Genomic DNA, 15,364 nt, shown 5'->3' on the forward strand with positions numbered 1-15,364 from the left:
TTAGTGTTGATGGTTATCTTCCTCTAATTCGTAAAGACTCCAATAGTCACATGCTTGGCCTGGGCATTTACATCCGTAAGAATTCACCCATTTGTCGTGAAACTAGGTTTGAATCTACAGACTATTTTTTTATGTGCTTTTGTTTAGCACCACTTCACTCTATTGCCTTTCTCTTTGTTCTATATTGCTCTCCTTCATCTCAAGACTGCATACTTTTTGACGTTATTTCTGATCATATTGACCAAGCCCTCTCTCTTTATCCATCAGCTAATATAGTTGTTGTAGGTGACTTTAATGCTCACCACTCTGAATGGCTTGGCTCTAGTGTCAGTGATTCGGCAGGCATTAAAGCCCACAACTTTTGCCTTTCTCAATCCCCAACTCAAATAGTCAACTTTCCAACTCGCTTTCCAGACAACCCGAATCATTTACCTTCTCTACTCGACTTATGTCTTGTTTCTGATCCTAGTCAGTGCTCAGTTTCTCCACATTCACCCTTAGGTGCTTCTGATCACAGTTTGATTTCTCTAAAACTATTATCTCATTCTTCTTCATCACCTGAATCCCCCTATTATCAAACCTCTTACAACTACAGTAAAGCTGACTGGGATTCTTTCCGTGATTTTCTTCGTGATGGCCCTTGGGTAGAAAAATTTCGTCTTTCTGTCAACAAATGTGCTTCTTACATAACTTTAGTGGATTCAAGCTGGCATGGAATCTTTTATTCCCTCTTGACGATTCCAGGTCAAGCCTCACTCTCCTCCATGGTTTTCCTTACACTGTGCTGCAGCGATAGCCAATCGAAACCGTTACTTCCATATTTATCAGCAAAACAATTCTCCAGAAAACAGACGTCTGTTTATTACTGCTAGAAACAATTGTAAAAAGGTTTTGTCTAACACCAAAACCCGCTATTCTCAGGTCATGAAATCTCGTATCTCATCTCAAAAATTAGGCTCTCGTGACTTCTGGAGAATCTTTAATAATATCAATAATAAGGGCAAATCTATAATTCCACCTCTCTTGAATGGTTCAGACTTTGTCACCTCACCTAAAGACAAAGCCGAATTGTTTGCTAAAAACTTTTCATCAATATCATCTCTTGATTCCACTAGTTGCGTTCTACCTGATATTGTCAACAAACAGGTTGATGCATTGCTTGACATTCATATCACTCCAGCATCTGTATCTAAAGTGATTTCCTGCCTAGCAGCATCTGTTATCCCTATCTTCAAAAATTCTGGAGAGCGATCTGATTCGTCTAACTACCGTCCCATAAGTCTTCTTCCTATCATAAGCAAGGTTTTTGAATCTTTAATTTACAAACACTTAATTTCTCATCTTGAATCTAATCACTTACTTTCTGACCATCAATATGGATTTCGATCTTCTCGTTCTACAGCTGATTTGTTAACAGTAATAACTGACAGGTTTTATTGTGCATTAGATAAAGGTGGAGAGGTTAAAGCCATTGCTCTTGACATTTCAAAAGCTTTTGATAAAGTTTGGCATGCTGGTATTCTCCATAAGCTTTCTTCTTATGGTGTATCCTGCAACATCTTTAAGATCATTAAATCCTTCCTTTCCAATTGTAGCATAAAAGTTGTCCTCGATGGACAACACTTTTCTTCTTATTCTGTAACTTCAGGGGTTCCTCAAGGTTCTATCCTTGGCCCTATACTCTTTTTAATTTACATTAACGATCTTCCAGATTTTCTCTCATCTAAGGTGGCATTGTTTGCTGATGACGCTACCATTTATTCTTGTCATGATAAAAAACCAACACCCTCTGATTGCTTGGAGGGGGCATTTGAGCTTGAAAAGGATCTTACTTCTGCTACAGCATGGGGCTCTCAGTGGCTGGTGAACTTTAATTCAGATAAAACTCAATTTTTTTCAGCCAATCGTTATCGCAATAATTTAGATCTGCCTATATTTATGAATGGTAATGTACTTGATGAGTCACCTACTCTTCATCTTCTAGGATTAACTCTTACTTCCAATCTTTCTTGGAAACTATGTATCAAATCAGTTGCAAAATTAGCATCTGCTAAAGTTGCATCTCTTTATCGAGCTCGTCACTTTCTTACTTCGGATTCTATTCTCTATCTCTACAAATCTCAAATCCAGCCTTGTATGGAATACTGTTGCCATATCTGGGGCGGATCTTCTAATGATGCCCTTTCTCTTTTAGACAAGGTGCAAAAACGTGTTGTAAACATAGTTGGACCTGCTCTTGCAGCCAACCTCCAACCATTATCACATGGTCGTAATGTTGCTTCTCTTTCTCTTTTCTACAAATACTATAATGGGCACTGCTCTAAAGAGCTTGCGTCTCTTGTGCCATCTACTAAAATTCATTCTCGTGTTACTCGTCATTCAATTAAGTGTCATCCTTTTTCTGTGACTGTTCCTAAGTGCTTCAAAAACGCTTATTTGTCTAGTTTTTTTCCTCGAACATCAGGTCTTTGGAATTCGCTTCCTTCATCTTGCTTTCCTGACTCATATAATTTGCAATCTTTTAAGTCGTCTGTCAATCGTTATCTTGCTCTACAATCTTCATCTTTTCTCTTTCTGTAACTTCCAACTTTAATTAGTGGCTGCTTGCAGCCTTGTTGGAAGCGAAGATGTTTAAAAAAAAAAAAAAATATATAAAAAAATATATTCTTTCTACTAAAGCCTTTGTAGGTCTTCTAAGCTTTTTTGAGCTCTTGTTGATGTCACATTGTTTATTATTTAATTAAAAAATAAAGTGAGAATCTTTCATTTAGTTTATCAAAGTAAAATATGTTTTGGAAATTTAACATGTTATAAACAAATAATAATGTTATAATTCCAGATAGAAACATTATATAAACAACTTATAATGTATGATTGAGTTATTAGACTAATTATTAATTAGTTACCAGTCCAAATTATAGCATGATATAGGCAAATAATAACTTATTTATCGAATTAAAGTTCATGATACAACTATTAATGTTATTTATTACATAGCAGCTGCGCAATATATAAAAAAAAACATAGCGTGACATGCAATACATAATAAACAAAATAATTTTTTTTTAAGTGTTTACATATTATGTACCCACTTAATAACAATTAGTTTACGTATTAATTTGATAAACAATTCTTTTATCAAACCATAAAGTGCTGTTGTTTACTGTAAATTTCTCAATATCATAACTTTTAAACGATCTGAAAGTGTTTTTTTTTCTGGACCTTAAGTAACTCCACTGTGAAAATTGTAAGTTTTCCTATTGAATTTCCCAAAAAGTTTGAGGATTTTTAAAAAAAAATTTTTGAGGCAATTAATTAACATAAATACAATACATAAACTTCACACTGAGCACATCTGTGTGTGTGTATACTCTTGCTTGGTCATTTTTAATTTTTCCATTGTCAGGTCAGTTTTAAGTTGTTTTTTTTTAGTTGTTTTAAAGAAAGGAAAAAGTAAAATTTTATTTTTTTTAAAAAAAGTTTTTTTTAATTATTTAATAGACTGCCCGAACCAAACCCTCAGTCAGTAATATGGAACTTCCTTGTAGGAGCAGGCTGTAAAATAGCTGATGTAGCAGCACTCCTTTGTAACAGCAGTCTTTAAGATAGTTGATGTAGCAACACTGTTTTTCAGTAAGAAAAAATTTTAAAAGTGTTTTATGGATTTAGGAGGCAATTAAGATAAAAAAGTTTTAAATAAATAAAGTTGTAATTTTTGAAGTTAAAATTTACTAAATTAATTTTAGGTTTAACTAGATAGTTAAAACATGTAAATGTTCAATAATAAAATAATAAAGTAAATAAATTTCTTGTGTTTATTTCATTTTATGTTAAGTTAAACATGAATATTTAAATTATAATAATAAGTATGAACCATGAAGGAAGAATTGTTCTTTTTTTAAATTTAACATCTGTTTTCATACTTCTGCTTGTTGGATGGGTTTCCATACAGCAGTGTTCTAATTTGAATTAAATTATTCAAAAGAGTCAAAGCAGTTTTTAATAAACAGATATCCTTTCTAGTGTAGTCTATTTTGTAGATCAGGACTTGGTGCTTTTATGTGATACTGCAACTGTCAAGAATTCCATCCAAGGTTTGCAAGCTCCTACTACCCATACTGCAGTTTTATTGGAGGAAGGGGGGTGGGTGGGGGTTGTATTAGAGTTTTGCTTAAGCTTCACCACAGTTAAAGAGCCTTTTCTGCCCCATATGAAACCGGTTCTATAGAATCATCATTAGAAAGCTCTTTCCGTATAAAAGTTTCAAATAGTTAAAGACTCTGCTAAGCTAATATAAACATTTTAGGCATTCAGGTATTTTTGATATTTTAGATAGTACAAATTTAGGCATTATGCAAGATTCAAACTTTGGTATATTCATTCTAATGCCAAATGAAAATGTTTTTGCAAAAAGTTGTGGTTACTTGAGCCTGGAAAATAAAATACCCCAATATTCCAACACCCTTACCCCATAAGTGAACCCATAAGTTGTGGGAATGAGCTAATAAAAACATTTTTTTTACTATCATTTAAATTTATCAGCAGATTTTAAATAGCCTTTCTTTTTGGTTACAGACTTGCATGAAACATTTTCTCCCTTTCTATTTTTATACGACAGATTGTCTTAGCTGCTATCTCATATTCTGTGTCCAAGTTTTAGGTGTTGACTTTCGTTTCCTAGTTTTTCCTTAACATAGGAGCAGACAACGAGTTGGATTTTCATCATGATAACCAAAAACAGTCAGATTAGTCTCTGTAAAGAAAAAAATATATGTGTGTGTGTATGTGTGTGTGTAAACAATAACATGTTTTACCTTAAAAGGTTTGTTTTGCGTAAATATATTTGATTGGATACATGAATACATAAATGTTTGATACATTCAGAATTTATTATTATTATTTTAAATTATATTTACTTAAATTTACTTTATGTAAATTTTTCAGTATGGGAAAGACCAAGTTTCAATCATCCTGGAAAAAGGGCTATCCATGGATAAAAGCTTCTAATAATTTTATTAAACATGGGTTTTGTAGATTTTGTTTTGCAGACATAAACATTTCAGCTGGTGTAACCCAGCTTAATCTTCATTTGAAGTCAAAGAAACACAATGAAAATACAAAATCAGCTAGATCACAGTATAATTTTGAAAAGTTCAGATAGTTCAAGTATAAAGCTACAAATAGTTATGGCTGACTTGAATCAATAATGACTCATTGTTTAGTCTTTATTGATTCAAACTGTGCACTTGCTACAAATGATAGTGACTCCTAAATATAAGCATATGTTTCCGGATTCTAAAATTGCTAAAGCATGCCAAAAAAATTGGATAAGCTTGAGTATATGGCTATTAAGTTATAATATTTGATGAAAAAACTTTATTACAGAATAATGCCTTGTACTCAAAAAGTTATTTAAAATGAATTGAAATGCTTATCTTTCACATTCTGATTTGATGAAATAACTGCATTACAAACAAAAAAACAATATAACGCTTATGTTTCATGTCATTCAAATGATTTACATCAAATCATAACATCATACTTATGAACATTGTTTGTTGTGTGGCGTACTTTGGACCTTGATCGTTTTAAAAAGTTGTTAAGGAAAATTCAGGAACAACAAGAGTCAATTCTTTTATGTAAATTAATTGTTTTTAAATAAGTTGGAAAATGAACTTAGAAAAAGAAAAAGAAAAATTTAGTATTTATGAGTATGGTCATGTCCACTCCATACAATTTCCAATGCTTTTTCGGAAGGTTTGAAAGTATTGATTTCTGAGGACATTGATTCGGACCAATAAACATTTGATTTGCACAGTTGTTTTTTTTTAATTTTTGCAAAAAGTATTGAGGAATATTTTATTGTGGAAAAGTTATTCACTGAGTTACAAGGACAATGGGTATTGAGATATGTATTTACTTGTTGGATAAGCAAGACATATTAGTGAGAATATTGGAGTTTGACAACTTGTGAGAATACTTTTTAAAATATCAACCAAATCAAAAAGTTCAATAATAAAGCAGATATTGCAGCAACTAAAAGGTACATTTGTATCAAGAAAGCACAAAAGTGTACATTTTATTGCTTATGATTTTAAAGGCTTCACAGTTGCGTTAGTAACAAAATAGCCAATAATTACAGTCCTGTTCCTAAAGATACAGAAACTTCTAAATGGTTTTCTCTCAAGTTTTGTTATTAATGATGTTATTCTGCAACCATCCAAATAAATCCAAATAACCCTTGACTTGAATGATGCAGAGATTCTAAAGATAAATGTACGTTTCAAAAATTCAAATTCAGAAAAATGGACAAAAAAATTCAAATTCAGAAAAATTAAAGTTGATGTTGATGATTCCATAAAACAACTAAGAAACTAAATAGATTCTGCAGAAAAACTTGTGGGAGAGGAAAACAAACTATTAAAAAATTGTGTGATAAAAATGTCAAAGGTTGTATTTATAGCCAACAAAAAGTAAAATTGGGACAAAAACTTTAAAAAAAACTAAGTGCAGAGTTTGATATAGAAAATAGAGAGAAAATAAAGCTAGAGTTAAAATAATGAATGAATGTTTAAAATTAAAAAAAAGTTAATAACGATGCAATTATGTTTTATATCTAATGTCTTTTTTGTTTACATTTAGAGTTTTTAAAATTTATCAGTCATTCACAAAGCATTTTATTTGTTTCTTTTTATTTATTTATTTATCTCATATTCATATTCTTTTAAATTTTTTTTTTGTTACATTTGGTTATTATACATGGTATAATAAAATAGTTTTTTCGAAAAAAAATCCTGTTTTTCAGGCTTCCACAGTCCTGTTTTTTTATAAAAATTTCCTGTTTTTTACTAATGACCCTGTAGGAACTATGGTTACTCATTTCCCGTAAATTTAGCATCCTGGTATTCCTGGTGTGTAACTTATTTATCCCAGGATTTCCCGGAATAATTTTTAATATAAAAACAAGCGGTTTCTGATAAATTTATCTTAGCATGTTAATCTATATTACTATTTAAAATAAATTATTGTTTTAAAAAAGCAATCAATTAATTTGTCACTTAATCGTAAACAAATTTTGCCCATAAATAAACCCACAGCAGAAAAAGCTCTTTCTGATTCAATTGATGTCGGCTTGATGGTCATTAATGTGGAGTATATTCTTTTTAAACTTTTGCTACATTTTCCAGTCGCCTCAAAAAGTTTGATTTCTTTTGTGAGGTTTTTTAAATTGCTAATGTCTTCTAGAGCTGCTTTTTCTACTTGTTTGACATTACAAATGATTGCATCCAATTTTTGTTCAAGTGTCACTTTTGCCTAATAAATTTGGAGCAACAGGCTCAGGTATTGATGGGTCAGAAACCATACTTTGATTATCACGACTCACTTCAACTATTTCATTATTTGATGAACTAGTGCTAGCATCCTCTATGTACAACCTGGTATAAATTTTTTTTTGCTGTTGCTTTTAATGCATGTTTGGATGGTAAGAGTAGTTTGGAGTTGATATTTGATTTCTGATTATAACTGATTGGGTTGTTTAAGAATTTTAGTAGTCCAATTAAATTGGCATTTCTGTGTTCTTCAATTCTCTGCTGCACAGATTAAAGCAGTTTATTGGCTATCAAATTTTTTTAAGATGAATATCATTACACCTTCTGTGTCAAGTAGAGTAGCATTATTTCTACCAAGTCTTTCTATTCCAACTTTTATCGGTTGCAGAGAACTTGTTATGGCATTCATAATTGGATATTCATCTTCAGATATATTCATAATTGCATATTCATCTTCGGAGATAACTTCTTTTAAATCGATCATTGCTTTTATTATCAATGTTTTTACTTTAAAGAATCTTTTTAGCATTGCAATAAGACTATTCCACCTTGTTTTGACATCTAATATCAGCTTCAGTTCTTTATGAAACATAGATTTTATGTAGTTTTGTAAAACACCATTTTTAAGAGATGATTTGTGGAACATTCGAACCACTTTTCAAACCTTCTGAATTGTTAAGGCTATATTTAAGCTATTTTGTAAATCATCAATACACATAACGCCTGTTGAGCTGTATAACTTATCATTACAGTCAAATACATCATCAAACTCATCGTAATCACTCAAACTTTGATCGGAATCTTGCAACTGCAATTCAATATATTTTGCTGAAGAGTCTGACTTTTTGTAAAGAACATCACATACTGCCAAATGAGGTCCGTGGCCATAACACAGCTGATGTTCAAAACCACTTAGCCGTCCAAATTTTTTCATTACGGATGCTCCGTCAGTGACACTAACTATGATGTGCTTTTTAATTGATAAATTGAAATCTGACAGTTTATTTTCAACCAGATCAATAATTTCTTCTGCAGGAAGTGATCCAGCTATCAGAATCAATCCCAGGTTCCAAAACTTTGTTAATAAGTGTAAATTTACATTTAAATAATGTCGATTTTTTAAATACGTATATTCGTCTAATGATAAAGAATATTGCAACCCATTAGATATTTCTTTTGTTATCTCTAAAACCGCAGTTTGTTTAGCTAAATTATATTGTTTTTTTATCATACTCATAACATGGGATGGATTTTTTGGTAATAACATGCCTTTTTCAGACAATAGTTTTCTAATAAATTCACTTTTTGTTATGGCATTTCTTGAGAAGCCATCCACCGTTGCTAGCTTTGACACAATTTCTTCGATAGTCTGTTGTTTAACAAACAATATAATTTTCTTTTGCACAATTATAATTTCTGAACCAGTATCTTGATGTTGTCGCTTTATATTTAAATCTAAATCTTTATGTGCGTTTTTTAAATGACGAAGGAACCCACTTGTCCAAAATCCTTTGCACATTATCTTTACATTGCACTTTTTGCAAATTGCAGATTCGCCAGATTTTTCTTTACAAAAATACTGCTATGCTTTTGATCCATTTACAATTGACATGGTATAACTAAAATGAACCGTAAAACAACTTAAGGTAAAGTTATAAATATTTCTTACATATGTATGTTATCTTATGTATGACTTTATATGTCTTTGTTTGCCATTTTTTAAATACAAAAATTGTTAAATATTTCAATACAGAAAAAGTTTAACTTTTCAATAATTTAGAAGTTTAAAAATCAAACTTACTGTTTTCGTTGCAAGAAATCTTTTTTTTATTTTATTCATATTTTATAACAAGAAGAAAGAAAACATCGCATTGCAAATTGCAATGCATTCCTTGAGTTAGATAGTTTCAATAACATTTCTTGTTGTGCTAGGTTTTAATATAAGATATGAACACATAAAAATGCAACTAAATGGAATAATATTTTTCTTATTTTTGGTCGAATTAGTTCAAACAGTTATCATATGTAAAATTTTAAAAAAATTATGTTCCAGGATATAACAGTGATATTCCAGGAAATCCCGCTGCCACTTTTATCCCCGGTGGTATAAAAAAATTTTTTTTAAAAAACATCTACTGTTGTATCCACTTGTTGTAATACAAAATATGAGGGGGGTCAGAAATTAATTGTATATCCTATATATATATATATATATATATATATATATATATATATATATATATATATATATATATATATATATATATATATATATATATATATATATATATATATATATATAAAATATTCCAGCCCCAGCTAATAACACCTGCTAGAATTACTTTTTAGCTGGGGCCAGGATTGTAAAAAACTCTCTTTTTTGGCCAAGACTGGGGCCCCATTTATTATGGTGCCCCACTCTCTCCTAAAGGTAAAAACTCTTTATTTTTGTAAACTAATATAAATGCTTGCAAGTACTTCAGATAAGTAATGATAAAAACGCTTTATTTTTATAAAGTAATATAAATGCTTCAAAATACTTTATCTATTTATTTTTTTACTAAAAATAATTTTATCTGTTGTCATCAGCTAAAATCTTGTAAAAAATGTAATAATATATAAATAATGTAATAATATATAGATAAATAATGTAATAATATATATAAACATAAAGATTTATCATACTTAAACTAGATAAATAGTATATTCAGTAGAAGCTTAGCAAAGTTGATGTGAAGTAAATTCAGTCGTCAGAATTTAAGCAGAGAATTTTAGTTTCTTTTAATTTATATTGACAAATAAAATAAACTAAAATGAGATTTATTTTTATTTTTTTCAAAATTGAATCTCAAGATTTAAATCCTTTTCATGCCACTGGAAATCCTACACTTAACCTGTTTCTTTGCACGATGGTCTTGTTTACCAAAATTCTTTGCACAGCAATCTTCGGGGATTATCTTTTTCTGAATATTTCCGGAATTCCGGATATTTCTTGAAAATTTAATTTTTTACAAAAATCCAAATAGTTTTCTTGAAATAATAGTTAAAAATATTTTTTTCTAACTTGTCATCAAATAGTTACTCTACATTAAATTTAGTTAGGTTAGGAATTATTTGTACACATGTACAACTAATTTTTTCTTATTTGTTAGCACATATATTATAAATTATTTGACTACTTCACCAGAAAATCTTGGGTAATTTATTTTAAATGCCCTAGAAAAATTAAAATATTTAAACATTTATGTCCAAATAATATTTATATTATGTACAGTATTTGTTTATATTATGCACATTATTTGTATGTGTGTACAAATAATGAATTTCTTTTTTGAGACATTCTGAGACTTTTTTGACTCATAAGATGTTCTTAGTTACACAAAATGCAATTATATATCCGGATGTTTCTTAAAAATATTTTCTGGATTTTTTTCGTTTTTTCAGGATTTTAAAAATATGACCTGGATTATCTCTGGATCTTGTTTACTAAGTTTCTTTGCACACCGGTCTTGTTTTATGTTTTTTGTTTTGTTGTTGTTTTATTGTTAATTTTATGTTTTGGAGTTTAGGGTTGAGAGAGTTGCAAATGAAATTGAAACTTTTCAGGTTGGCACCTTGGTGGTTGGGAAACTTTTTGAATTAATTTTTTTAAGTTTTTAATGCAAAATTGAAAACTTTGCAAATCTAAATAACATGCTTAAACTTATATTAAATTTCAAAATAGTTTAAATAAATTTTTCGCAGAAAGGGGATATTTTCAGGAAATTGAATTGAATTTCTGAAATTCAGAGTTAAATCAGGATAGATAAATCATTTGAAATGCATCTAATAGTATTGTTTAATCATTTCTTAATCTTTTTATTTTTATTACTATAGTTATAATTATAATTAGATCAAGCAAATTTTTTTTTAGTACTTTCATATTCATGTTAATGGGGTTTATCATTGTAAACAGCGATATAGTCAGCTAGACAAATTTTATGAAAAGGTAATAAAGTGTTTATGTTATTGCTTATATTTAACTTTATTCTATTCTTTACTAAAAGATTGTTTTGTTTAGTTAATGAACACATACCCTGATAGTATGCCAAGCAAGTTGTTTCCACCTAAGAAACTATTCTCTTTAAGTACTGACCAGCTTGAAGAGAGACGAGAGCAACTGGAAAAATTCATTCAGTTTATTAGTCAAGATCCAATTTTGGGTGTCAGTGATGAGTTTAACAATTTTTTGCTTCAAGCACAACAGGTTTATTTTGAAAATAACTTTAGTACTGTGTATAAAGGGACAGATAGTATGTATAAACGGATAGATAGTGTGTATAGAGGTGTGATAGAGACTGATATTTTTTATGCCTTAAAAAAGATATAATTTAATAGAAAAAAAAATTTTTTAATATAATTTAATAGAAAAAAAATTTAATAGAAAAAAAATGTTTTTTAATTCTACTTTGCAATAACTCTTAAGAAATTTTTTTTCAATGCTTTTGATCAACCTCTTTTACTGAATTATTTATTTTACTGATTTTTTTTTAATAATACTTAAATGACATTTAGTAATAGAAAATAGTTTTTAAAAGAAATGTTTTGTTTATTGACTTAATGTTTTTCCCCATTGAATAGAAAATTCAAATTTTGAGCAGAAACCGAGAATAAAAAATAATTAATGAACTATAGTTAATAAAACTTCATACAAAAGCTCTACGGATGTTCAACATAAGTTTCAATAATTCCAACTTTCTCCTACTTTAAAAATGTTGTACCTTTATCATTCTCAACCTTTTTTGGATCAGGCTGATTTTCTAAAATTTAGAAGAAAAAATAGTTTTTAAATTTAGTAGAAAAAATAGTTTTAAAATTTAGAAGAAAAAATAGTTTTAAAATTTAGAAGAAAAAATAGTTTTAATATTTAGAAGAAAAAATAGTTTTAAAGTTTAGAAGAAAAAATAGTTTTAAAATTTAACACATACTTAACTAAGATACTTATTATAAAAAAACTTCTTTTTTGAAATAAAAGAAAAAAATTTTTAGCAATAAATATAAATTTCTTGACCCAAGTTTGCCCCATTTTAATATCTAATTTTGAATATTTTAGAATCCTTGTTGCTGTACCTTATTTATATTTTAAGATGATTTTTCACTTTTAGACAATAAAAGTAAAACATAGTTACACTAATAGTCAAATTTAAATGTTTTATTATTATATGGTTGGGTCTTTTATATTGAAATGTTTTATTATATTGAAATGTTTTATTATTATATGGTTGGATCTTTTTCTATTTCTACAAATTTTACCATGATCACTGCTTAAATATGCTTTTATTTTATCTTTCAAAATTCGTTCTGTGTATGAATTGTTATTCTTTTGAGCACATTTTTATACTGTAATTGCAATATTGTGTAATGTGATTGTTCAAAATTATTTTTATTTAACCTTATTGTATGAACATTAATACTAGTTGGAGCTTTTTTCTATAAACATTAGTACCAGTTGCAGCTTTTTTCTATGAACATTAGTACTAGTTGCAGCTTTTTTTTATGAACATCAATACTAGTCGTAGTTTTTTTCTATGAACATCAGTACTAGTTACAGTATTTTTTTCTATAAACATCAGTACTAGTTGCAGCCTATTCTTGACAACATAAATAGTAGTAGCCTTGTTAAGAAAGAATTCAAAAATTAGAAGGAAAAAAGATTTAAAAATTTTTTTTTTTTTTTTTTCTACTGCCCCACTGTTCTTAATGTAAGTCTTTATTATTATTGAAGTTTTTATTCATCATTATCAAATGTTTCAACATTAATTGAACAATATATTCAGTGAGTTGAATTAAGTTTTTATCATTATTAAATAGGATGATTATGACATGGAACCAACTGAAGTTGCAGTTGAAATCTTTCTAATGAATGGAAACAAAGTATCTGTTAATGTAATGACAAACGATAAAAATGACAGAGTTTATGAGGTTTATATAATAGTTTTTTTTATACGCAATACTTATTAATACTTATTAAAGTCATAAACTTTAGTAAGAATAATTTTCAGAATAATGTAAGCAAACCAATATAGTATTGTGTTTAGGAATAAAGTTTTAATGTGTCAGATTGTTGTTTTAGGCTGCAATGAATAAAAATTTTATGTATCAAATTGTTGTTTTAGGCTGCAATGAATAAAATTGGCTTAAAAGAAGATTTTTTTTATTACTTTGCATTGTTTATGGTTGAGAAAGTTGATAATGATGAAATAAGAAGTACATATATAATTTTAATTATTTTTAAACTATTTTATACTAGTATGTTCAGCATACAGATATTTTCTGTGTAACTGCTAGTTTTTTTTAATCAATGTGTACCTTTCAATGGTTCTTTCAAAACAATTTTTTCCTGAATTTATGTAACCAACAAATTCTAATAAATATATTTTTGTTTTATTTTTATGTTGCATTTTTATATTTTCAGTTGTACGAAAACTTCAAGATTTTGAATCTCCTTATTTGTCGTTAAAAGCTGTTGAGCAAAAACCTCATCGCATTGTTATAAGAAAAAAGTACAACTAGTTTTTTTTGGTAGATTTAGTAGAGTTTAAATAAATGAAATTATAATTTTTTTTTCTTCTGATATTTTGTTTTCTTTGCTCTATATTAATGGTTATTGTGAGTATAGGTATTGCAGTTTTTTTTATTTATTAAGTCTTTGTTATTTTTAAAATAATGGTTTTTATCTTATGGTTTGGTTGCTACATTTTGTCAGTACATAACTGTTTGTAACCTATGTATAACAATATACAATTACAATATCTATGTATAACAACAATATACAATATCTATGTATAACAACAATATACAATATCATATACAATAAACATAATATAATATACAATAAACATAATATCAATATACAATATACAGTTTAATTTGTTCGATTCTTGTTTAAAAATATTGATTTATTAGCATTATATAATTATCATTATATGATAAAAATAAATTATATATGAAAAAATTATATAAATTCATACACATGACATATATGATTTTTATCATTATGTCATGTATATAAATTTATACATAGATGTAAATGTTATATATTTTAGTTATTGGAATTCAAAATATGATGAAGACTTGATTAATGACAGAGTTGCTATGAATCTTCTCTATGTACAGGTGAGATGTTATTATAAGGTTGTTAATAAGGTTTTCACTTAGAAGGAAAAATGTTAAGTATTGCTTATATTAGGAAATATTACATCTTTACATGAGCATGCATGGTATTTAAATTAATTACACAACTAATTACATAGGCGGTTTATAAAAAACTTTTTTTTGAAAATGGTTGCTCTAAAGGTGTTAGTTTACTACAATGGAGTACACATAGCGATATAAAAAAAACTTAAAAAGTTGAAGGTTGTATAAGTTAGGAAAACATGAAGATGGGAGAGAGTTCCAAAAGTTAAAGTGCAGGAAAAAAACTAGATGAATAAAAGCTTTTAGAGCATGTATCTGTATACAGAAAAAAAATGAGACTTTGATGAATGATGAGTCAAGCAAGTTTGAGCAGCGACTATGATAGTATTTGTAAAAAAGAGAAAGAGATGCAACCTTACGATGATGGGAAAGAGGCTCAAGCTTAGCAGATAGAGTCAGTCCAACTATGTTTACAATGCGCTTTTAGACTTTGTCTAGAAAAGAAAGAGCATTATTAGAAGAACCAGCCCAAATATGATAACAGTATTCCATACAGGGATGAATAAGAGATTTGTAGAGGTAGAGAATGGAATTATTTTCGATCAAAACTGTATTAATTGTCTGACAGTTATTTGACTCAAAATGGGATGTAAGAAATTTGTTTGAAGATTGTAATTTTGTATAACTATGACTGGATGGAATGTTGTCTGGGCCAAGTTTAATTGGAATGGAAGTAAGAGAATGGCTAGAAGATTTAAGAGTCAAATTAGGAGAAAAGTTCTTTGCAAATTGTCAACCCTTGAAATTAGGTTCGGCATTCGGCAATGCCGACCTAAAAGTGTTTGAGGTCGGCAATT

The 15,364-nt window shown here is 28.5% G+C and overlaps 1 protein-coding gene across 1 annotated transcript in view; it reads left to right on the forward strand.

Annotated features, from left to right (window-relative positions):
• Positions 1-15,364, forward strand: part of LOC100214521 (sorting nexin-17) — a 53,853-nt gene that overhangs the window by 18,364 nt on the left and 20,125 nt on the right. The window contains exons 2-7 of the mRNA XM_065796052.1: positions 11,245-11,319; positions 11,392-11,577; positions 13,182-13,292; positions 13,487-13,577; positions 13,786-13,873; positions 14,417-14,486. Of these exons, the coding sequence (XP_065652124.1) occupies positions 11,245-11,319; positions 11,392-11,577; positions 13,182-13,292; positions 13,487-13,577; positions 13,786-13,873; positions 14,417-14,486 (621 nt within the window). The remainder of the gene's footprint in view (positions 1-11,244; positions 11,320-11,391; positions 11,578-13,181; positions 13,293-13,486; positions 13,578-13,785; positions 13,874-14,416; positions 14,487-15,364) is intronic.

Source organism: Hydra vulgaris, chromosome 04, assembly GCF_038396675.1.
Source record: "Hydra vulgaris chromosome 04, alternate assembly HydraT2T_AEP".
In the NCBI taxonomy this organism is placed as follows: Eukaryota; Metazoa; Cnidaria; class Hydrozoa; order Anthoathecata; family Hydridae; genus Hydra; species Hydra vulgaris.